At 36.5% G+C, this 23,762-nt stretch overlaps 1 protein-coding gene across 14 annotated transcripts in view; it reads left to right on the forward strand.

Annotated features, from left to right (window-relative positions):
* Positions 1 to 23,762, forward strand: part of MYOF (myoferlin) — a 62,260-nt gene that overhangs the window by 2,490 nt on the left and 36,008 nt on the right. For 11 of the 14 annotated variants that reach the window (XR_014948893.1, XR_014948891.1, XR_014948892.1 and 8 more), the window contains exons 2-13: positions 4,498 to 4,553; positions 5,447 to 5,538; positions 14,537 to 14,645; positions 15,804 to 15,888; positions 17,922 to 18,082; positions 18,757 to 18,885; positions 19,944 to 20,006; positions 20,092 to 20,142; positions 21,475 to 21,505; positions 21,901 to 22,016; positions 23,205 to 23,331; positions 23,549 to 23,652. Coding sequence is in view for 11 of the 14 variants with exons in the window: in XM_015867133.3 (XP_015722619.1) it covers positions 4,498 to 4,553; positions 5,447 to 5,538; positions 14,537 to 14,645; positions 15,804 to 15,888; positions 17,922 to 18,082; positions 18,757 to 18,885; positions 19,944 to 20,006; positions 20,092 to 20,142; positions 21,475 to 21,505; positions 21,901 to 22,016; positions 23,205 to 23,331; positions 23,549 to 23,652 (1,124 nt within the window). In the remaining 3 variants the exon portion in view is untranslated. The remainder of the gene's footprint in view (positions 1 to 4,497; positions 4,554 to 5,446; positions 5,539 to 14,536; positions 14,646 to 15,803; positions 15,889 to 17,921; positions 18,083 to 18,756; positions 18,886 to 19,943; positions 20,007 to 20,091; positions 20,143 to 21,474; positions 21,506 to 21,900; positions 22,017 to 23,204; positions 23,332 to 23,548; positions 23,653 to 23,762) is intronic. The other 3 variants (XM_015867132.2, XM_015867136.2, XM_015867139.2) reach the window with 1 other exon arrangement.

Genomic DNA, 23,762 nt, shown 5'->3' on the forward strand with positions numbered 1-23,762 from the left:
TCCAGTACAATTCAGTTGTAATTAGTAAATATAATTTTCAGAATTTACTTATTTTATGTTTTTACTTTGGTATTGATGTTAGTACCCTAACACAAAAATTTTATAGCAAACATTTCAGGAATGAGTTTACATTTATACTTTGTGTTCTGTAGTTGGCATTACTGATATTCACAAACCTGGTCATTTATTTTCTTCAATTTAACTTCACAATTTTGGCATCTAATTTATCCTTATGTGTAACACTTCTCTTTTATGCCATTGCACTACCTAGCAGAGGTCAGCATTTCGGCTTTCTAAGCAGAGTTGTGTAAGGTGAGCAGTATCAGGCTAGTGCAAGCTGTTGAGGAGCTCTGATTTAGTTTGCAGTTGGAGTAGCTGGTTGCTGAATGTGAAGGCATAGGGATCACATCTGAAATACCTTGAACTTCTGGCTCTTATTGAGGTGTTTTACATGCAGCCAGTTCCCTCATGCCAGTTTCAAGTTCATGCAATTAAAATGTTGTTTTTAAAATGATGGTTTTTTCCCTTAGTTTTTTTCAGACTTGAGCTTTCCATAGCCTTTGCTGGTGTCAAGGTTCAGTGATTTTAAGACTTATTCTCAGTATCTTTCAGAATTAGATCTTTACAGCCATTAATGTGAAGAAAAGGCCATGACCCTACAGCTACTACTATGGAAGGGACTGAGAACACTTTATGTGTTAACCTGCATAATTAGTGTAGTTTTATCTGTGCATGCAATAGGCTTAATCAATACTTGTGTAGGTAAGCAAGTTATAGGCTATCTAGTGCCAGCACAATTAATAAAGTGATGCCAGGTACTTATAAAAAGGAAATAAGCAGCTGTTTCTATTGGATGTTTTGTTTACAACAGAGGCTTTTTGTGTAAGCATTTGAGTTTTTTTGCACATTTCTATTCAGTCCAGTGGGTTGGAACATTTCATTTATTTACCTTACGAACAGCTCATTGTTCAAAGAGAGCTACGCCCTGAGAGCAAACCAGTACGGCCATCTGGAACTGGCTGCTGCAGAATTCTGAAATAAATGATTTGTCAAATTAATAAGAAAAAGTGTTGTCATCTGCTGAAGTGGCAGGAAGTGATAATGATTATGTCAGTAGTTTTTTATTTCTTGTTAAATATACCAAATTGGGGGGAAAATGTGTAAGATTCTTCTTTGGAAGCAAAAGAAAAAAGAAAAATCAACATAACTGCTCATAGGTGCAGTCAGGTTTCGGACATTTAGTACAGTGCTCCTTCCTTTTGACTGTCACTCAGCTTTATTCATTAAAAACTGCCATGAAATAGTATTAAGTTTAACTGGGCCTATCTGAATATATCATCATCCACTTGTGGTTAATATAAGAGCTTTCCAGCAGATGCGCAGCCATTTATTGGTTCATATTTCAGCATATGAAAGGATTATTAGAATGTAATAATTCACAAGATATATACCCTCTGTTCTGTGGAGATTAAATAACTTCCATTTTGTGGCTTTTGGAGGTCTGGTTACTTGATCCTGCTGTTTCTACTACTGTGCAGTCTTAATTCTTCATTAAGAACAGTTCTGGGAAAACAGTGTAGTGGATTGTGATGCTCTTTTGAATCTCAGTTGTTACAGGAGAGTAAATGCAAGATTTAAGCTTTGATTGTTTTTTGGTATTGCATTTGTGTTTCTAATGATGGAATAGTTGTTGTTTAAGCAGCTCATCTTTGAATGAATTTTTTGAATACTGCCATTGGCTATCACAAAGTTCTTATTGCATGGAAATATTTGCAGTGAAGAATACTGAACAACCTTTTGTAATATCATGCCTCTATCCAGACAAAGCACTGCAAGATTTCTTTTGCTGCATCAAGAATGGCATAGTTACTTTTTAAGGAAACAAGCATGTGGAGTGTCCCACTCATATGCACTATCATTTCTTATAATTTCTTGTTAGGACCAAACTAAAAATGATGACAGGCCCCATCTTAGAATGTACTGTGAGTTGCATTATAGTCTTGGCTGCTGTAACTGTAGAAGAAAACAGACTGAGAACTTAAAACTACACCATATATCCTGTCTTGCTTGGCAATAACATGTTTAGCAAGGTAAATTTGGTGGGAAGAAAGTGTTTTTCTTACAGGTTAAGAAGCAAAAAGCAAACAAAAAAAAGCAATACATGAGAAGAATGGTAATAAATAGGAAAGTTTGTAAAATACAAAGTAGAAGAAAATATGTGACTGAGAAATATTAATGTTATACTCAGACTGACTAAAACTACAGTGGAACACCAATGTATGCACTGCTTCCCAGTGTTTTCCATCCAACTTCCATACACATGCACAGCACAAGATTTTTTTCTTAGAACAGTCTAGGATGTGCATACAGTTAGTGGAGTATCATAAATCTGACTTTCTTGTTTTTATGAAAAAGTCCAGAGTGGGAATACTTTACTCTCTGTCAAGAACTGTCTTGCCTGATGTTCAGGCCAAGACATTCCTCTCATTACAGAGTTGCATTTGAGCTTAGACAGGGATCACAGGACTCATATTTGTTAGTTCTCTCAGGATCTGTGATTCAGAGTCTCCTTTACAAACAGCTGCAACTGTTCCTTTTTCTGCTGGCACTGAGAACATCTTTTCCAATTTGTAGGAGGACTTTGAGTACCAATTCCAAGCCATAGACATTCCAAGATATCCAGCTTTCAAAATGCTTTGTCTTCTCTTAGATATCTTTTTTTATATTAAGTTGACGTCCCTTACTGGCATGATATTTAATTCCTTGTTCTGCAAAATGTACCTGAAGCATAGTTAGTTATGAATGCTCTTTCCTTTGTGGTGTGACGTGAGTCAATATCCTGTATAAACTGTAGACAATGCCTGTTACATAAATGCAAGTCAGCTCTCGCAATTTATATTATGGAGTGCCTTTTTTTTTTTTTTTTTTTTTTCCCAATACAGTGCACTCTGATCCAATAGAAGCAATCATCACAGGCTCCTGCTTGAATAGTGTGTATATGAATCTGCCCATGTAGCATGTCTTTGCTCTTGTTTCCCAGACCTCTATAGAGTTTTCCTAGCAAAGTAGAGGCATTAACTTGCAAGTAATAGAAGTGCTACCACCTTTACTGTACTCCTTGAACTCAAGAAGTCTGTCTGTAACGTGGGTTTCTTGAGATGGCTGATTACCTGACAGATCAGCAGCTAGGATACTGACTTGGCTGAGATGCATGCATTTGTTAACACTATTATATGACATTTCTCTTTAGAGACCTGCTTGATTGCTGGCATTCTGTGCTCTTAAGTGCTGTGTCATGACATCTTCTCTGTTAGAGCTGTGTGCCTGTAGTGCAGCTAAAACTTAAAATATTACTTGACTTATTATTCTCTTGTAACAAAGTTCCATTTCCCTTTCTCAGAGGTGAGGAGGTCTGCAGAGGGCCTCTGCAGCAGTTACTTGTATTCCTCACCAAAGAAGGAACTTGAACTGGAATACCACAATCTAAGAAATTTACAATCCCTCTGTCATTTGTAGGTTAACCAAGTGCAAATTTTACCATGAAGTATTTGTTTATGAAGTCATACATGTGATGCCTCTGAAAACCTTCCCCCCTCCTCCCTAGATGGACTGTAATTCCTTTTAAATGCAGATGTACTTCTGTTAATATTTGCTCATTGAAAGCAGAATATGCTGACAGTTTAATATCTTAAGGTTTTGGGTTTTTTTTTTCAAGTGATGAAATTTCAGATTTAGACTATTGTGTAATACAGATTTAGTATCTGTGTAGCCTGTTGCTTTTACTAGTAAAGTTCTGTCCCTCTGAGGTCACCATGCAGTTAGATGTCTCCAGGCTTTTTAGTTTGTGTTATTCCATCAGTACTGTATTCGTAGTCAAAAGTCACAAAAGATACCTAAGCAATAATTTTGCTTTGTGAGAATAGGTCTAGCCATGCTTAAACAAAACAAAATAAAAAGCCTCAGCAACCTCTGAAATTGCCCAGGAAAGTTGTTTTGTTTTTTTGTTTTTGTTTTTTTTTTTTTAACTGGACAATCTGCAGATATTGAAAGGGGACTGTATAGCTGTAATTACAGAATGAATGGATAGCTAGAGGGTATATAAGAAAAGACTCACCAGTGCTGAGGCTCACAGTCAAGATGGATGCTCACAGTGTTGAGACTTGCCACAAAAAGCCCACACAGGAGCAATCTCCAGAAAGAGTCAGATAGCGGTGGTCAGCCCTTAAATGGAATCTAGGAGAGGTGGAGTCAAGCTCCACCCCCTTCTGGGAGCACAGCTGAATTACCTTCACCTGTGCTCCTGCAGCTGGCCCATCACTTGCCTCAGATGATGAATCAGAGATTCAGGCTGTGATTAATAGTTTCCCATACGGGGGCAAAAAGAATTGTAAAGTTTGGTTTAAAGCTCAAGTTTTGTTTTGAAAAATGAAAGGAAAAATTTTGGTACGTGTAATACTTCAGTGAAATCAAATGATTGTTCTTTATTTGTCTTTCCAGATGAAAAAAAGAAAACAAAGAAAATTGACAGTGAGCTCAATCCTGTTTGGAATGAGGTAATTTTTATTTTAATTAATTCTTGATCCTTGATGATACAAAGCACCTGTAAAATTTGAAAGTCAGTTTCTAGACTTGTGAATATTAGAGGCTGGAGCTAACAAATGTATGTTCTTGAAAGTGTACGTACAAGGGAATGGGTTCATCCTGTGCCACAAACTATAATGCAGTAAATAATGATTTTATGTTAATGTAAATGAGTATCTGGTGAATCTGTGTGTGTGGTTGGTATTTTTTTTTTCCTTCTTACTTTGGACCAAACAATATTCAGCCCTTGAGTACTGTATATGAGTGCGTAATTGGATCTTTTATGATATACTAAGAAAAAAAAAAACACAGAATGAATTGTAAACTGAAGTCCCATGTGGTTTACGCTAAGGCTGCTATTTTGCATCTTCAGTAATATCTTTCTTTGGGGGAAATATTTTCCTTTTTTATTTTTATTTTAAACAATCAGAAATGAAATCTAAAGATTATTCATTGAGTTTATAACATGTAAAAAAGGGAAGCCTCAAATATTTATGTAAATTCAACAGCAACTGACTTCCTCCAGTTTTGGATGGGAATTGTATCCGATTCTATGAATAACAATAAACTATTTAGTATGACAAAGTGGAACTGCAAAAGATAGTATCTAAATATGAAACAATTGAGTTCTTTTTCTGTGTTGTTAATAGAAAGCAGCAACTCAGTGTTCTCTGAGCATGTTCCAAGGTTTTAAATTTTGCTTTTGCAAATGCCAGTGCATACTTGTATATCTCCAACTAAAAGCAGAATTTATTTCTGACTATTTTGCTGTATAGATTACTCTGCTATTAATTACTTTTAATGTAACTTGTATTATGAGTTAGTTTTTTTACTGCTATTTTTTTATTTTTTTTTTCCCCCTCAGATTCTTGAATTTGACTTGAAAGGAATCCCTCTGGATAATTCATCTTCCCTGACAGCTATTGTGAAGGATTTTGAAACAATTGGACAAAACAAGTAGGTACTTTTTTTGCTACATTAGACACAACTTTTAATGTAGAAGTCCTGGAAAAAATTAAAACTGATAGTTGCTGCAGAGAAGTGATGTGTGCGATTCAGTGCTTTCTGATGTAATAACTGCTTCTGGCCTGTAAGGCAGCATGTTTCCCATCCTTCACCCATTGGATTGTTACTGTGAAGAAAGTGCCTATTTAATTTTAGACATTCTGAAGCTAAGTCCAAGGTGTTTAATGCAGAATTTTGTTAAAATTTTGATCCCTGTGGCTATTACTTCCATTTGAAAAGTACAGATACCATGATTCAATCAAAACTTCCTTGTAGTTAAGGTCCTTGTGTAAGTAGACTTCTGTCACTTCACATACCTGGAACAGGTCATTGTCTTGCAGAAGTGTGCAGTGCAGAACCCAAATTGTGCATGCGTGTGTGTGTGTGTATATACATATATATATATATATATGCTCTTATCCAAAATGAGATGTCAGTTCCCTACTACTTTGTATGGAGTTCCAAGATGTTCAAAAGGACCCATTCCTTTCCTGTCAGCCCTTCTTCCTCTTCATGAATGCCAAGTACTACAAGCCCTACAAAGGGCTATTGCTGCTTTGAAAGGCAGTGATGATAAAATTTTATGACACTGTATATATTTGCACCTATTGGTAGTAGTCTACTTCCGCTGTAGATTTTTCTTTATGCCTTTCTACCTCCTCCCAACACTTAAATTGCAGTTTGTATTTTTATAGTGGTTCATCAGGTCTGCCTTTAAAACTCTGTTATGTGAGCAGTTGCCCTCAGGTCTCTGATTTCTAAGATTTCTTTCGGTCAGTAAAGCAGTAAAGCATGCCTCTGACTTTAGGAAAATCCCAGAAACCACTTCAGGGAGGAAAGCTGGCCAGGAATCTGAACGTTGTAATGGAATTTGTAGATTATTACCAAATAAGGGAAGGTACTTAACTCGAGCCCTTAAAATACTGCATTCTGTGCAGGGGTTCAAACTGTAGCAAGCGTGTTTTTTAAACCCTTTTTGTAACTATCATCTGGGCTTGTGACTTGGGCTTGTGAAACCTAACCACAGTTTATACAAATTCCATGTTTACGTGGTGTGTTCCGCTTACTTATTTTGTGTATAAATAAAAAAAATTTAAAAAAAAATAAATCTGGAGAGAAAAAAAAAGTGAAATTGGGAAAGTGATTTTCATGCCCAGAGCTGTACAACAATACACACAGTCCACACTGAAGACAGAGCAGTGCCTGCAAAGTCATCACCTTTGAAAATAAATCCTGAAAATCCACCACATGTTTGCACTATGTGATGTATTTGGCAAGGAAACAGGATAAGCAGAGTTAGAAGTAGGAACAGATGAGTAGGCATCCTGGCTCTAATGTGGTAATAGGAAATGTCATCTCAAAATTTCTTTTAAAGAAAGAAAGCACTGTAGCAGCAGAAGGGGCTTTGTGTTAATGAATATGTAGTGATGGAAACATATAAAAGAGAAAGTTCTGGAATAAGTTTCCCACATAATACTTGCATATTTCTGTAGAATTACTGATTGTATTTAGTATTACTAAGTTGGGGAAGTTTTTAGATCTACCATGTGATTGTTTTGACATTGCTTACACTCTTCAAAATCGTCTGATATTTGTTTTTATCAAGGTGGTCTCTATCACAGTTTAAGAGTCTCTAAAAACTAATGAGACCACAATTTATTTGAATTAAGTATTCTTTTTAATTTTTTTTAAATACAAAAATCTTATCTTTAAAGACAAGATCTTGTACTCAGCCAAACATAGTGCTATGTTTATTGACTCAAAGTGCGTAATAATAATAGAAATTAAGTTTATTTCCAGGTTATTATCCTCACTCATTTGTAATCATAGAATTGTTTTAGTTGGAAGGGACCTTTAGGGGTCATCTAGTCCAACTTTTCTGCAATGAACAGAGACAACTGCAGCTAGATTTAGAAGAATGTAGGTTTTTAGTTCTAAGAATAATTCAAATTTTGGCTGCCAAATGAAGCCTTTTTCATGACACCTAGCTCAACTTCTGCTGACTTCAAAGCAGAACATTTCTAGTTAGGGAACTATTAAAGTCTGTGCAAGGTTTGTGAAGGTCTTGTACTTCAGGTTTGTGAAGGTGTTGTACTTCAAAGAAGTCAATTACACAATTCTGTTTTCTTTGTGTATATCTAAGAAGATTTTTGTTGAAAACCTCTCCAGTTAATTCTTCTATGAATTTGTTGCCCTGTGAGGTGGATAGCCAAAGCAAGGGAAAAATTATCTTGCAGGTATCTCAGTGTGCAGCACGTAGCTACTTCAGTGCCCTGTTCTGAAAAGATGCTAAGTGTGCAAATGGCACTGCCTTGCATTGTCTGCATTCTAGTTCAGGACTGGGAAGGTAGAGTTCAGTGTCTGCCAATGGTCCTTACTACTGTCATTATAAATGACATTAATGTTAAACAAAGCAATAAACAAATATAAGGCAGGGCAGAAGAGTGCGTGCTGTAGTGTACTGTATTAATTTTTAGATGTAATATTGATGTTGTTAACTGAACTCAAGCTTTTCAGACATAAAGGCCCGTTATTTCAGAAAAATGGTCTTTGTTGTGGACTTTTGACATTAGATGTGAGCTTTGGAATTATGTCTTGTGCTTAATGTAATGGGATTTGACTCTAAATTAAAGAAATTGTTCATTACTGTAATCTTTTCTGTAGGGGTTCATGCTTTTATTTTACTTTATTTTATTTTGAATTCTAGATTGAACTGGGATTTAGCTTCTGATTGTAACAGGTTAGTGTAGGGGATTGTGTTTGCTGAGAAAGGGCAATGAGAAGAAACTACACCGTGTGTTCAGCCTTATTTTCTTTGTTCTAGAGGAACATTCTTACAGTGATGCAGGATGAGGAGCGCTGTGGATGACTCATTGCTTTGGCATGTTTCTGTAAAAACAAGTTTGAAAGAACACTTGAATGTTTTCCCTTTCTCTTTTCCTGGAGATAGAATTTACTGTTCTATTTACTGGATTACTGAACTGCAGATAGATGAAATGAGTACTGTTCATGGTAAAAAGGCAAAGTTGTTCAAAAAGATAAACGTAGCAAACCACACTTACTTGTATGTGGACAGATCATCATAAGAATTAACCAGAAACCACTCATGTGATCTGTGTTGAGCTAGATTTTCCAATGTAAAGTTGTCTGAAAAGAGAACACATCTGCTTTCTATTATGTCTAGAAATGTTAGTTGAACGATTTCAAACTCTGCGAACAAATCCTTATGCAGTTAAAGATAAATAAATAAAATTGCATCAGTCATCCCTGAGAAGTTTAGATGAAATACCATTAAGTTACAATCTTGATGAATGAAGTGATCTTAAATTGATTTGAAGGGAAGAGCTGGGATTTCGTGTTTCTCCATGTTCTTTGTGTAGTGAGTAACATAGCAACAGAGGAGAAACAGATTGGGCACACCCTTGCAGTGCAGCAAACAATCATGTTTGAGTGTTTTCCATAGGTACACAATTACTGGATTGTTTGAATTTTCCTGCAGTTGGATCCTATAGTGTAAATTCCTTTCTATGTCAGAGCGGCTGTGCATGAATTGGCTTTTCTTTGCATAAGTTACATGCAAGATATAGGCTGGTTAAGGTTCAGCTTGGGAGTTTTCTGCTTCGCACATAATATCTCTGTATTGTTTCATAAAGTTTGTTTGTACAACAGCTATTATCTAATAACTAAAGAAGATTAAAAGCAGTTGGTTTGCTCTTAATAAACATTTTCAAACATAAGATAAGTAACAGAGGATGGATGTTGGGTCTTGTAACACAGAAGCTATAATGCAACATATATACTGAAAGAGTAAGTGTGGAAATTATAACTGTTACGCTCAAGTTTGCTGATGAGAACAATCAATAAAAGCTCTGCCAAAGTAAACTCTCAAATACAAGGCAGAAGAATTCAAAGGCTTGAATGTCTGCTGATTTAAGGTTACTTGGAACTCAGTACAAGTAGTATTTAAGCAGATGGAGTACTTGATATGCCAAAGAATTCAGTATAAGTTGTTACTTTCAAACAGAGATAGAGTCATAAAATGATTGGTACTGTGAATTAGCATTTCCTCATCCAGGAATGGGTGTGAAGTTTTACTTCTCTTGGGTATTTATTTGGGCAGCTAACAGGAAGTGCTAGCCACAGCACTAACAGATTAATTAGTATTAGCACACATTCAGCACTGCTTCTAATAGTTGGACATCAGAAGTTTAGTGATTTCATGCTGATAAACTTAAGTATTTCCATTGATTATGAACAGGAAAGTATCACAGGCCTAGTATGGTAAATTATATTTCACAGAATCACAGAATCACAGAATCACAGAATTACCCGGGTTGGAAGGGACCTCAAGGATCATGTAGTTCCAACCCCCCTGCCTGGCAGGGCCACCAAACATACACATTTACTAGATCAGGTTGCCCAGGGCCCCGTCCAACCTGGTCTTGAACACCTCCAAGGACGGGGCATCCACAACCTCACTGGGCAGCCTGTTCCAGGACCTAACCACCCTTCTAGTAAAGAACTTACCCCTAACATCCAACCTAAATCTTCCCTCCTTCAACTTAAAACCATTTCCCCTAGTCCTGCTATTATCAGCCCTTTCGAAGAGTTTACTCCCCTCCTGGGAGTAAGTTCCCTTCAGGTACTGAAATTTCAAGTGGTACTTGAATATACTGGTATAATAATATATGGTATACTGATATTTCAAGTGGTTTAATATCTGCTTCTGAATGTGGATGTTATTTTTCTCTTTTGAGGTCTTATTCTGTGATATAGTAGAACTGCTTGTGGCAAGGCAGCTTCTTTTCCTTTCCTTCTGCAAAGCCAGAAAAGTTTGAGGCCTGCCTGACAGGGCACATTACATGTGCAAGTCTTGGGGGTGGTTGGATAAGTATGTATGCAGAGTTAAAAAGCAACGCTTGGCTGCTTAAAGAAAAAGACTCCCCGTCACCCTTAAAGTCATGACTGCAGAGGGGAATTGCAGGCAATCCTGCCTCGAGGTAAAGAAGTCTAGAGAGCCCAGAGGAACAGATCAACTTCATATAAATCCATAATAATGGTGCAGAGAACTAGGCATTTATCAGAAGTGAGCGCAGTAGTAGACCTTGCAGAAAAAGGATTAAACAGCAACAGATTGCTCAGAAACATGGTGACGGTGCTTAGCTGATAGGCTCTCACATGACTTAGACCAAATGTTAGGGACTAGGGAGAAACAGCTTGGGAAAAGGCTTTCCTCAAGAGTTGTCGAAGTCATAAAGGTGAGACTTAGTGATGACCTTGAAGCAGTCCTTGTTACTTTTGAAAACAAGACTTCAGCCCTTGAGTAGCCACATGATCAAAACCAGACTGGACTGGCAACGTGTTGTAGTCAACCCTTAGCTGAGGTTTGAACAGCTTTAGAGCAATTCTGTCATTCTTACAGGGGAGGAGTGAAACAACTGACATCCGATGAAAAGGACCACTTTGAGGAAGGCAAAGGACTAACTGCCCAAAGTTTCTCTAAAGCTTAAAATGAGTCTAGGATACTGCATCAGCTATTTATTAGATTTCTTAGTCTTGCTGTAGTGGAAAAGATAGGAGACTGTTGTCCAGCCTGTTAGGGGAGGGCAAAATGAAGGACTGCAGAGAAAACTGGAAGCAGGCAGGTGGTCTGTCTAACTGACTCAGCCTCCCTGTGGTGATCAGTGTGTTACAAAAGATTACAATGTATTTAAATGTGTGCACTGTTTTTATTTGCTTAATACAGAGAAGGATACAGAAGTGCAAACTACCACTAAGGAGCTATTCCTTCAGTTAATGTCAGCCGATAAGAGGGTGTGGTTGCTGAACGAGTCAGCCAGATGAAGCTCCTTTCAAAGTTAATATAAGTCACTCCAGCTCATATCAAAGGATAATAGCAAGCATGCATGCAAATTTTTTTCTGCTTATGTACATGGGAATAGATTTTATTTGCCTTTCTCTAGAATCAGGTATGGCTAGTTGGTTTTTAGTACTCTTGGTTTTGTTTCTTTTTTTTTCTTTTTTTTCTTTCTTTTTTTTTTTTTTTCCAAGGTTTGTATATTTATGTCTGTTATTCTCAAATAAAAAGGCACAGTCATAGTTGAAGGATTTGAGGAAAATTTGAAATAGAATTTTTTTATTGATTAATCTTTCACTGAAGGAAGAGTAGTGAAAATTTGATTTTCAGTATCAAGTTGTATAAAGGAAATTCAAACATTGGTTCCTTTCATTTATAGGAGTTGTTTCCCATTTGTTCATATACTTGCTTTCAACGGTATTTACATCTTAGAAGCTATGAGATAAAAAGGCATTAAACTACACAGGATTTTCCTGGCTTAACCACTTTGAGCTGGAATGAACTTTTTTGACTTCTCTTTGACAGTTGAATAACATAACTGCCCACAGGACATTTGTTCTTATTGTGGTAAAATTTGGCCAAGCACGGAGGAGAGTGTCTGTCCGGTATATAATGTCAGGCTTACGTGACTTCTGTGGAACACCAGTTTGGGGAATATTAAGACGTGGGTGGTGTGGGGAAAAGCCTTTATCCATTTGAGAGAGGCCATCTACTGTTGTTTCCTGTGCTCAGTATACATTACTGCCTGGTGTCAAGATTTGCTGAATGAAATCATTACTGAAGGCAATGTCAAATAATACTACAGTTGGAGATATATATAAGAGTACCACAGTGATGCATATCTGATGTTCGTAATCTACATTTTTCTTGTGAGTTGAATGCAGTCATTACATAACAGGAGAATGATTCTCAAGCTCCTTGAAGTTGAGAAATGCATGGAGTCATTGTCAGCTAATGTCCAGCTCTGTACAACAGTTTGTAAGAAGTGAAAATGTACCTAGCATTGATTAAATGTCCACTGAAAATAACCTGTATTTTTGTAGCTTTTAAGGAATGCTTAATTGAGACTACACTGAGTGGAGGAGTCTGTTTAATGAAGGAAAGAAAGGCAGGTGTCAGAAATGGAATCAGAGTTTCAATTATGATCATTTTAAAGGTTAGAACAGCTTCACCTGTGCTGCATGGCCTGTTCTTAAACTGCTATTTACATCTAGCCCATCTCCTGTTTGTCAGGAATATGTGATGCAAAGCTAGAATATTACTATGTGCTGGCAACTCTTCTGTTAGACATTTTGGGGGAGATAGGGCTTGTGGATTAGGACTCGCTGCTGTGTGAGGATTGCCAGCATGTCAGCACACAGTGACTTTTTTCTATGGCACATCTCATTGCATTACAGGACCAAAAGCAATTGAAATTCATTTCTGACAGTAAAGAGAGGACTTTGAATATTCATTCATAACCTAATTTAGAGACAATGTTGTATGGAAAATAACTCAGATTAAGAGGACACCTGTGAAACTAGGAGACTTGACCTGGTGCCCTCTTGCATCCTTTTGCTTTTAAGATCCTGTGACAAACCAAAGAAGTGGTTAGATAGAGAAGAAGAGAAGGAGTATAGGAAAGATCTCTGTAAGCTAAAGGGAAGTTAAGGCTTGAAGGAAAAGTGTGTAAGTGGTGATATAGAAAAAATCTTTGCTCTGAATTAAGATGGTATTGTAGGCCTGCCATTTAGCTGAGATGTTGTTTGAAACTTTTTAGTGAAAGAGAGGACTGGAGAGGTTCTGAGAGCTGGAGTATTGCCCGTCAAAAGTAACTGTTCAGAGAAGTGGCAGATAAAACAAAATGGCAATCATATGAATGCAAATGGAGCAGAATGTTTTTTAAGGTGGGACAGAGATTAAGACAAGGGAAGGTACATTGGGAAACAGAATGTAACCCTCTAGACAAGTTTAATGAGAAACATCAGCAGGGAACTGGAGGAAGGTTCTGTATCTGACATGCATACTCAGCAATGCATGTTCTCTTGACATAGCGCCTGAGAATGGCTACGATAATGCCCTTGCTTCATGCCATAAGTGCCTTTGGATCCTTATTCTCTGCATGAAAAAGCTTTTTAGATTATGGTGCAATGTAATCTACTCAAAGGGACCACACTTAGATCTTTTTTTCCCATGTCAGCAGCAAAGTTGGTATCTTGTTTGAAAAAGGTCTTTTACAGTATTTACAAGATGAAATTATCCTACAGGTTTCTCACTGGTAAAATTTTCACTTATTCCAGTAATCCACTTTGTAGGTGTTAACTTTTACTACATATTTTAGTAACTAAATGCAGTACCAGACATCGTGGAACTGATTTCACACAGATAGAAACTCAGCCTAAAAGAAATGTCTCAAGTTAGAAAATGAATGCAGTTTTCACTTTTTAATGAAGATGACAGAGAGACAGTTTGAAGAAGGCAGAAGCAGCTCAAGAGAGTCTGACTCGTAACTCTTGGGCGTCTTCTTTTGGTAGGTCTCTCTAGAGGCATATATAAACATTTAGAGAATTGAGAGGCAAGCATGATAAATATATTTGAAAATGTAGAGTACATTTAAAAGATTATTTTGTGAAGAATGTAGAAAGAAGATCAATTGTATTTGGTCTGTTTTATTGTTTTTATTACAGAGAAGTGTGTACCTTTTTGTGTATGTTTTTGTGTGATACAGCTGTAACATCTTTACATAGTACTTTACATCTGAGAGTTTGCAAAACCATATAGGAAAAGATTAGATTACCAGTGAGAACTATAAATGAAACAAGTTACATGACTGATGATGGTTATACGCAATGTAATAATCAGAAATGTATATATATATATTTAATTTACTTTTTTAAAAGTATCTCTTCTGTAAAGAAAATGAGTACCTATAAGCTCAGTGAAAAAGAAAATATGAATTAATACTATTCATTCATCAGATGACATTTGCAATGATCTTTTGGGTTTTCAAATTATAGCTAGAAACATTTTGCTTACAGACACAAGCTATGGGTGAAAAGGAACTTGTGCTTAACAAATGTTTGTATTCTAATAATGATTTTTACTTCGTTTCAGGTTGATTGGCAGTGCTTCCATAGCTCTTAAGGACCTTGTAGGTAACCAAAGCAGATCATGCCCTTTCAAGTTCATACCTCTGCTAAATGAAAGAGGACAAGAAACTGGGGTGAGTGACTTGCGTTTCCTGCTCCAGCAGCAAGGAGCAAATATATTTCAAAATTATTTTTACTGCATAGACTAAAATGCTTTGCAGTTTTGTAGTAAAAGCTTTGGACACTTATAATTTATAGCAAGATGTAATTATTCCTGTATAGGCAGCTTGTCTGATATCAGAGAGATTCCTTTAGGTTAGTTAAATTTTTTGTGCATGCATTACATATTTGTCTATATGTTATAGATACAGTGAGCCACAGGGTGTATGTGAAAATCAGCCTAGTATTAAATATATATATATTTTTTTCCTAAGTAACAAGTTGACTTCGCTTTTTGCTGTATTCTAATATCCACCTGTGTCATAACCATGATTCTAGGAAGCCCATAATCATGTGAATTTTTACTTCCAGCTCAGTTCAGAAAACTACACAAGGATTGCTTAACTTAGTTTAGCATGTGTTTAAATTTAACAGAGTGATTAACCAATGTCTGAGAAAAGTAATGTCTGGAACTAAACTTTCTGTTTGTGCAGACTGGCTGCTAAGGCACTAAAAGTTGCATAATAAAAGACCTTAAAGGGTATTCCGTATTTCATCAGCTGCAGTTTAGTATCATGGTTAGTTGGTCATGGAGTTTTTCTTTTTTTCCTGACTCCTCATGTTACTGTGGCAACTACGAATAATAATATTTTATTCAATCATCTAAAACCACAGTCAAGCACAAAAAAGCAGTTCTGCAATTAGAATGGAAAATGACGTGTTTTTTCTTCCAGGATGGAAGTATGAACAGGCAGTTTACAGAGCCAAATTGGAAATGTTGCTTGTTTTTCAGACTTCTATTGCTTGTCAGATAGTTTATATCTCTCTGTCTTTGTTTTTTCACTTATATGTGAAAGATGTCACCTAATCTGCATCAGTATCATGAAACTAAATAAATTAATATTTGCTGAATGTATTATGTACTTGTATTGTAACTGCTTTTTCAAAATATAAACAAGGCAATATCATTTTTTTGAAATAAAATCTTAGAGCAATACTCTGAAATTTTATTATAAACTTATCCATGAACATACATAGTTGTTCTAATACTGTACATGAATAGTAGCTCTCTGCTTTAAATGAGTTGTTGTGAACACTGTGTACTTCATAGGAAACCATGTATTTTTCTATAGGCAACAATAGATTTGGTAGTAGGATATGAGCCACCAGCCGGACCTGCAAACCCAAATGACCCAGGAGGAAACAATACACAAGAAGGTATTTCAATCGTTTTTCATAAAATTATTTTTTGGTGTCCTGTGTATCATTTTAACCAGACTTTTGCTGAGAATGTTTTTGAGATCCTGCATTTTTTCCAAGTCATCAGGGAACTGTGAAGGAACAACTTTTTCAGTTGACAGGTAAATAATCACACTAACGGTTAGACTGTGCTTGTGCAGAAATAACTAAATGTAATAATATTATATGCTTGAGGAGTAAATCAGTTTGACCATTATCTACTGATATCAGGTAACATAAGACGGGGGAAAAAAAAAAAAAAGAGTATCCTGGGGTGAAATTTTGATTCCACTGAGAGATGTGCTTGGGGAGTAGAAGGACAAGTAATGCAGACACAAAAGTTGTGTGTTAGATTACTAAAATTCAGAATAATTACATGGAAGTGTGGACTTGAAGGCTAAAAGTGTTAATCGACTTGTATGAGATTATTTTTATAGTTTGTTCTTTATTTTAATATTCTGTAACAGAATACAGATAAAACAGACTTTTATCTAGTATCCAGCAACTGCATGAAAATTATTTCAGTGCCAGTTAGTGAGCACCTCTTAGTTCATTATTGTAAATGTCTATTTCCTATTAGATTAAACGAGTTGTGATTGTTGCCATTCAAGTTAAAAATGAAGCGCCGAGTCAGGGTGTTAAATCAAGTTGAGTGTTTCAACCAGGGCAGATGGATTTTTAAAGTTGTTAGGGAGACAGAGACTTCCAGTTACAAAATATATGTCAGTTATGATTTTGGGCATCTCTTACAAGGATCACTGGGGAATTCATTATGCAAAGTGATCATCATCCTGTGTTGGTGAACAAACTCATGAATTTAGTAAATGGTTCTGTTAATGCTAACTACCATACACAGCATGTTCTTCCTGTGCATTTTACCATATTCACTGTCCTTCACTTAATGAAGGAAGCTAAAAACACAAGGGAAATGACACTTCTGTGGTCTATATATTTATAGATCCTGTTTCATAATACTGGAATTTCACTGTATGATTCAGTACTGCAGTGTCATGGGGTCGTAGAACTGTGTTCCACAAAGATCCTGTGATTTCAGAACCCTCTTTAAAGAGGATTTTTAAGAAACTTCCCCTTATTTTGGAGGTGGATTTAAAGTTTTGTTTTAGATGGCAGTATCTGCCTTCACAAACTCATGAATGGTTTCATATTTTCAAGGTACTGCTATGCTACACTCTAGTCTTGCTGCTAGGAAAAATAGCTTCAGCTGGTGGATGGCAAGCTGAACATGAGCCAGCATTCTGCATTTGCAGCCCAAAAAGCCAACTGTATCCTGGGCTGCATCAAAAGAAGTGTGGTCAGCAGGGTGAGAGAGGTGATTCTGCCTCTGCTCTGCGCTGGTGAGAGCTCACAAGGCATAATGCGTGCACACATCAGTACAAAAGAGACATGGACCTGTTGGAGTGCATTCAGAGGAGGGCCAAAAAAAAGATTCAAGGGGTGAAACAAGGCTCTGGGAAGACCTGAGGGCGGCCTTTCAGTATCTAAAGGGAGGCTGAAGACAGACTCTTCAGTAGGGTTTGTTGTGATAAGGCAAGGAGAAATAGTTTCAAACAAATAGATAGATTTAGATTGGATGTAAGGAAGAAGGTTTTTTTGGTTTGTTTGTTTGGTTTTTACACTAAGGGTGGTTGAGACACTGGTGCAGGTTGCCCAGGGAGGTGATGGATGTCTCATCCCTGGAGACATTCAAGGTCAGACTGGACAGGGTTCTGGGCAACCTGATTTAGCTGTAGATGTCCCTGTTCATTGCAGGGGAGTTGGACTAGATGACCTCTAAGGATTCCTCTCAACTCAAATGATTTTAGAATTCTAATTGTCTTAGATAACCTGCACCCCAGAGGAGGACAGATCTACAGTTAGCTTGGCTAAGATGAAGATGAGATAATACAATTTCATTACTATTCATCTGTATCAGATTCTTGTTACTGAAACTTCAACAACGGTACATCAAGCTGTACTATTTGTTTATTATCTGCACTGCTTTTTAACTGTAGCAGATGGAGAAGATGATGCAGACTATGAAGATGTGGATGGTGCTGTTGCTGGCATCACACCAACAGTTCCAAGTGGCACAAAGGAAGCCCAGCTGGCTAGGCGCATCACCAAGGGAAAGAAAACACGGAGAATCCTTTCTAACAAACCACAAGATTTTCAGGTAACAGATTTAGGGGTGGGGAGCAAAGTGGAGAGGCCAGAGTCCTTTCAGCAGTGTGTGGAAACAGGACAAGGGGAAACGGCCAGAAACTGGAGAATAGGAAGTTCCGCACAAATGTGCGCAAGAACTTCTTTATGGTGAGGGTGACAGAGCACTGGAACAGGCTGCCCAGGGGGGTTGTGGAGTCTCCTTCTCTGGAGATATTCAAGACCTGCCTGGACACCTACCTGTGCGACCTGGTGTAGGGAACCTGCTTTGGCAGGGGGGTTGGACTTGATGATTTCTAGAGGTCCCTTCCAACCTCTATGATTCTGTGATTTACTGAGTACTAAGTGTTGCCTTTTTCTGATATCACTCCTTTCGCATTATATTTAATATAATTTAATATCAGATCATTCAAAGCTAATGTAATGTGAAGACAATTAACCTCTAAATTTAGAAACCTTTAAAAGCCTAAATTGTTACGGAGATGTCCAGCTTTGAAAAATTCAAGTAAAGTTATATTTGCTGTCATAATTAATTTTGAAAAGTCTGTCGGTATCTACCAGCTACTTGAGGTCTGGTTACCTTTTTTGATGATGTATTGGGAAACTGCTGTCACTAGAATAATACACACGATAAGGAATGAGCTAATACGAATGTTTGAATATTTCTGTCTTAATTTCTTTATTCAGATTCGTGTCAGAGTCATTGAAGGTCGACAGTTACCTGGAAATAACATAAAACCGGTCGTCAAAGTTCATGTTTGTGGTCAGACACACCGAACGAGAATCAAAAGAGGAAATAACCCTTATTTTGATGAAGTGGGTGTTTTTAGAGTAATGTAGAACCTATTCTTTGATGCCATTACCCATGTGATATAATAAGGGCTTTGAATAGTTGTGTGCAGGCTAGGAAATCGCACACACAATAAAAGGAAATAACCATAGATCTCCAGGGTGTCTGTAGCTGAGATTTTAGTGCACTGCTTTACTTTACTGACTGCCACGTGGAATCTGGAAATGCCGCTGTCTCACTATATGTAATCTGTAAATGCACTGTTAGTTTTCTCTCCAGATAGAGACTTGTACCTGAAACACATGGAAATGGCAGAATAGAATTCACTGCAGTTTAAAGGGCACAGAAGTGACTGTGTATCTGAAACAGTGAATGTACAGATGTTTCACTCATACCGGACAAAAAAAAAAAAAAAAAAAAGAGTGAGAAAATCACTTGCACCTTAATTTAATCAATTTGTCATCAGTATGTAGAGGAGAGACCATGTTTGTGTACCCTTATCTCTCATTGAATAGAGTATTAACTAAAGTATGACTGGGCTCAAATACTAAACCTGCTAAAGCATATACTATAAATGTAGCAAGTAAGCTGGTAGTAAAGCAAGGAATATATTTATCTTCACACTGTCCAACTCATATTTTTTTACTGCAGCATTACATTCAAAAATGTAAAAAATTTAAATCATTATCACCATAAACACTATGCAAGACCTTTTTGACAGCTATTACAGAGATGACTAGTGCAGGATTGAATGTCCTGGAGAACAAATAACCTTTACAATTGCAGAGTATGTTCCCCCTGAAGCACAGAGCAAAGGTAATGCTGAAAGCTTCCAACACAACTATACCTACTACATTTTTTTACAGTGCAAGTCTTGACTTTGTCTTCTATTTTGTACTTATTTACTATGTTCAGTTTTTAATTCTGTAGTAAATAATTATATAATGTTTTCAGTACAGAGGCGGACTGAAAATATGATAACAGGTTAGGGTTCATAAGCCTTCTAAGGTCATGTTTTAAGATTTTCTCAAAAGATTATGTGTTTGCCATTTTGAGACAGATTTTTTTGTTTTTACCTTAACAGATATTCTTCTACAATGTCCACATGACTCCTTTAGAGTTGCTTGATGAAACAATTAGCATTCGGGTAAGAAAAAGCGATGCATATGGGATTCTCTGGCCATTTCACTGTCATAATTAGGAGCATTCCTGATTCATGTCTGTCTTTATAGGTATATGATTCTTACTCCCTTCGAGCAGACTGTCTAATGGGTGAATTTAAGGTGGGTATGAAACATCTTCAGTATCTTGACCAAATTAAAAGAAACAAGAGAAAGTATTTAAGTCTCTGTTTTTAAGCATTTAAGCATTTAAATTTAAGCATTTAAATTTATAGTGCTTTAGCATGGGGCCAGAGAATGGCCAAGTGATGTCTTGATTTGTTATGTTAGAGACCATTTGCTTTAAGTACTAGCAATTCCTTTTCTTAAGTAGATTATTGTTAAAAGAAAATTGTACCTGCTTTATGTACCAAGTAATCCAAGTGAAAAAGTAGATGTTCTACTCAGAAAGTAACAGGGTGATTATTTGGCATGACAGCATAAAGATGCAGGCTCTGAAATGGTGCAGTAAGGTGTTCATTTGATCAGAAACTTAAGTAAAAGGCATCACAGAAAAGTCTCTTAAAATAAATTCTGTGGTTCTGATGATAATAGTGTGATTATTTTTATATATTTTATTGGTGTGCTCTATTATAACATTTCTATTATCAGTGTTGATTGTCTTTCATTTGCTTATTTTGTACTGGAAAAATTCAGTTTATCTCTAGACTAGAGATGCGTGGAAGAGCACTCTTTATATAAAGCAGGTCATGCTATAAATGTGGTAGCTTCTGCTCCTTGCTGCTTAGTTTCTCTATAATTTCTAATGATTCAGAAAGTGATGTGTTGCTCTGATTGTTCATTCACTAAGAAAAATACGCAGATGACAGTTTGTACTTCAGATGCTTTCTGTTCCTGCACAAATCTCAGGAGGAACCCCTGCAGAATTTTCTAGAGAGAAATTCTCTCTAGAAAATGGCTTTTTCCAGACCTGTGAGAAACACGGGCCCCAGTTGCCATAAGCAACCATACTTAACCTTCCTGAACATGTTTGAAACCTGATACAATTAATACAGTGGTGGTATATGTGCAATCTTGTCCAGGTTTTACCCAGTGGCGGAAATACTGTTCATCTTTTATAAAAGAAAAATTAAATGATTCATTAAAAAAATGAGTTTGATTTCTGCAACTGAAGGAAGAGATTTTCTGCAGGAGATAAGCTTTTCAGAACTGTTTTGTTCCTTCATGAATGTAAAATTAAGAGAAAATAAAGAAATTCAAGAAAGCAGTAAGCTAGCTCCATCTTCTGTCTCTGGTAAATGGAAAAAACAGAGATCCAAGGAAAGAAGGAAGTAACTACCTCTGTTAGACTGTATACAGAATATGATCCCAAGAATATGCTCTGTAAACTTTTATTCTGTTTGTCACAAACTTGTAGAAAAAATTCAGAGTTTTCCCAGCCATTTTGATTCTGATCTGTTTCTTCAGATCTGACATCTCTGCTCTTTATTGCAGATTGACATTGGCTATGTCTATGATGAACCTGGTAAGTAACAGCTACTTCATATCATTTTTCCTAGTTTGAAACTTGAAATATTTTCATTACAATTTCTTAAGTAAATTGAGATTGCTGCTTAAAGTATTAAAACAAAACAAAAACAACAGTATGTAATTCCTGAAGAACAGGCACCTAAAATTTAGATATTAGTTTTAGTGTCAAAGACATTTTTTGAAAGTACTTAAAGCACTGCTGAACTTTTTGTCCATTGTGTTGCTGTACTAGTATGCCACTTAATTTTTTAGCATTACTAGATGTCTCATTTGAATGGAGATATCGAGACCTAAGACAGGATAATTTTTTTAAACAGTTAGCTTTGCCATTATGAATTTTGCCTTTATGAAATGATTATTATTAGGTGGGTTTTGCTTGTTTAATTTTAGGCCATGCAGTCATGAGAAAATGGCTTTTGCTGAGTGATCCTGAGGATACAAGTTCAGGAGCTAAAGGCTACGTGAAAGTCAGCATGTTTGTCCTAGGAACTGGAGATGAGCCACCAGTAAGTTTGATTGACATGCTTTTCTTCTACTCCCTCCACCTCATTCATGGATATGTATTCATGTTCCCCTTCATGCTTCACTGATTCTGTATAACTCCTTCTGTGATCAGTATGTAAAAGTAAGGAAATACTTACGAATTGTTTCAAGGGCATCCAGTACTAAGTGACTCTTAAAGTGTTATCCTTCCCAATCAAGCAACCTTTAGTCAAACCCTGTCTATGCTGATCAACCATTTGTAGGTACTTCATGTCCTGGAACAAGTAGAAATATGCTATCTTGGTGTTGCATGTGAGCTAATATGTAATTCTACTTAGCACTGGTAATCAGACTGAACAGCATATTGGTATCAGTTACAATGAATGTCTCAGCTATTGAATAACGTAGACAAGCCTGCAGAGAAACCTGAGTACCAGAATGCTCCAGGTACTTACCTGGTGAAAATCAGGCCCATTGATAGCTTCAGGTTAGTTAATTTGATGTATAGGAAAGAATATGATTGTTGAAAGTTACTACTACGAAAAATTCAGTCCTTAACAGTCTGCTGTCTTGTAAAGTTAAAAAATAGACCCTTTTCCCTTCTGTGACCGTTTTTCACCCTTGAATGTTTTCTGTAGTTGTGCTATTACCCCTGCCTGAGATTTTAACATTCTCCTTTTTAATTAAAGCTAATACAGTCCCTAGAAACGCAGAGAATCTCTTCCTTGTTCCATGTTATAGAATAATGGAATGATTTCATGCTGTCTAACTGGTTCTTGATATAACAGTGCTATTTGTAGTTTTTTGTGGTGAAGTTTTTGAACTCTTTTTTATTTTTAAAACAGTAAGTTCTGGTAAGCTATATCAGAACTGTACATATTAGCTAGTTGTAATATGATGTCTTACCACAATATTAATCTCAAGATGAGTATGAAAATTGCACAAAGTTGGCATTTTGTGTGAGTATACTAATGATCAGCAGATGATGGTTTTAAAAGTGCGGTTGTGATAGAAATGAAAATTAAATAAAATAAGGTTTTATTATTATTATTATTGATAATACAACAAAATTTTCATTCTTTATAAAGAAACTGATAACAGTCTTTTACTTGAAGTGGACTGGAGGCATCAGTTTAATTGCCTTAAACCTGCATGTTAATCTCCATCTTTCTTAGATACTATCTGCTATGTACCAATGTATCTCCCAACAGGTTGAAAAAAGGGAAAGAGATAATGAAAGTGATGATGTGGAGAGCAATCTGCTACTACCAGCTGGAACTACACTTCGATGGGTCACTTTCCTTCTCAAAATCTACAGAGCTGAGGACATTCCACAAAGTACGTAAATGGTTACTGTGTGCCTATTGGTTTATTTGATTGCACATTAGAATAATTAACACAATAGAAGTACCTATGCTAGCTACTCAGACACAGCTAACATAAAACATTGCTGTTTGAGCTCTGGTTGATTTTAGTGGGAATGTTATGCCAAGTTTAAAATTGAAGAAGAAAAAAATGTACAGACTTTAATTTCAGTTTTGAATATTCTCTCCAGTGGATGATGCTTTTGCACAGACTGTCAAGGAAATATTTGGAGGAGAAGCAGACAAGAAAAACCTGGTAGATCCCTTTGTGGAAGTTTCATTTGCTGGAAAAAAGGTAATGAAATAAATATCTGAGTCACTGCATTTTAATTGCAGTCCTGAAGGTGAATTTGTATGCCAGTATATGTTTTAAGTTTACCAAAATTATGGAAATGTAAAAGTATT

Source organism: Coturnix japonica, chromosome 8 (assembly GCF_054131305.1).
Source record: "Coturnix japonica strain WE chromosome 8, WE-NBRP24, whole genome shotgun sequence".
NCBI lineage: Eukaryota > Metazoa > Chordata > Aves > Galliformes > Phasianidae > Coturnix > Coturnix japonica.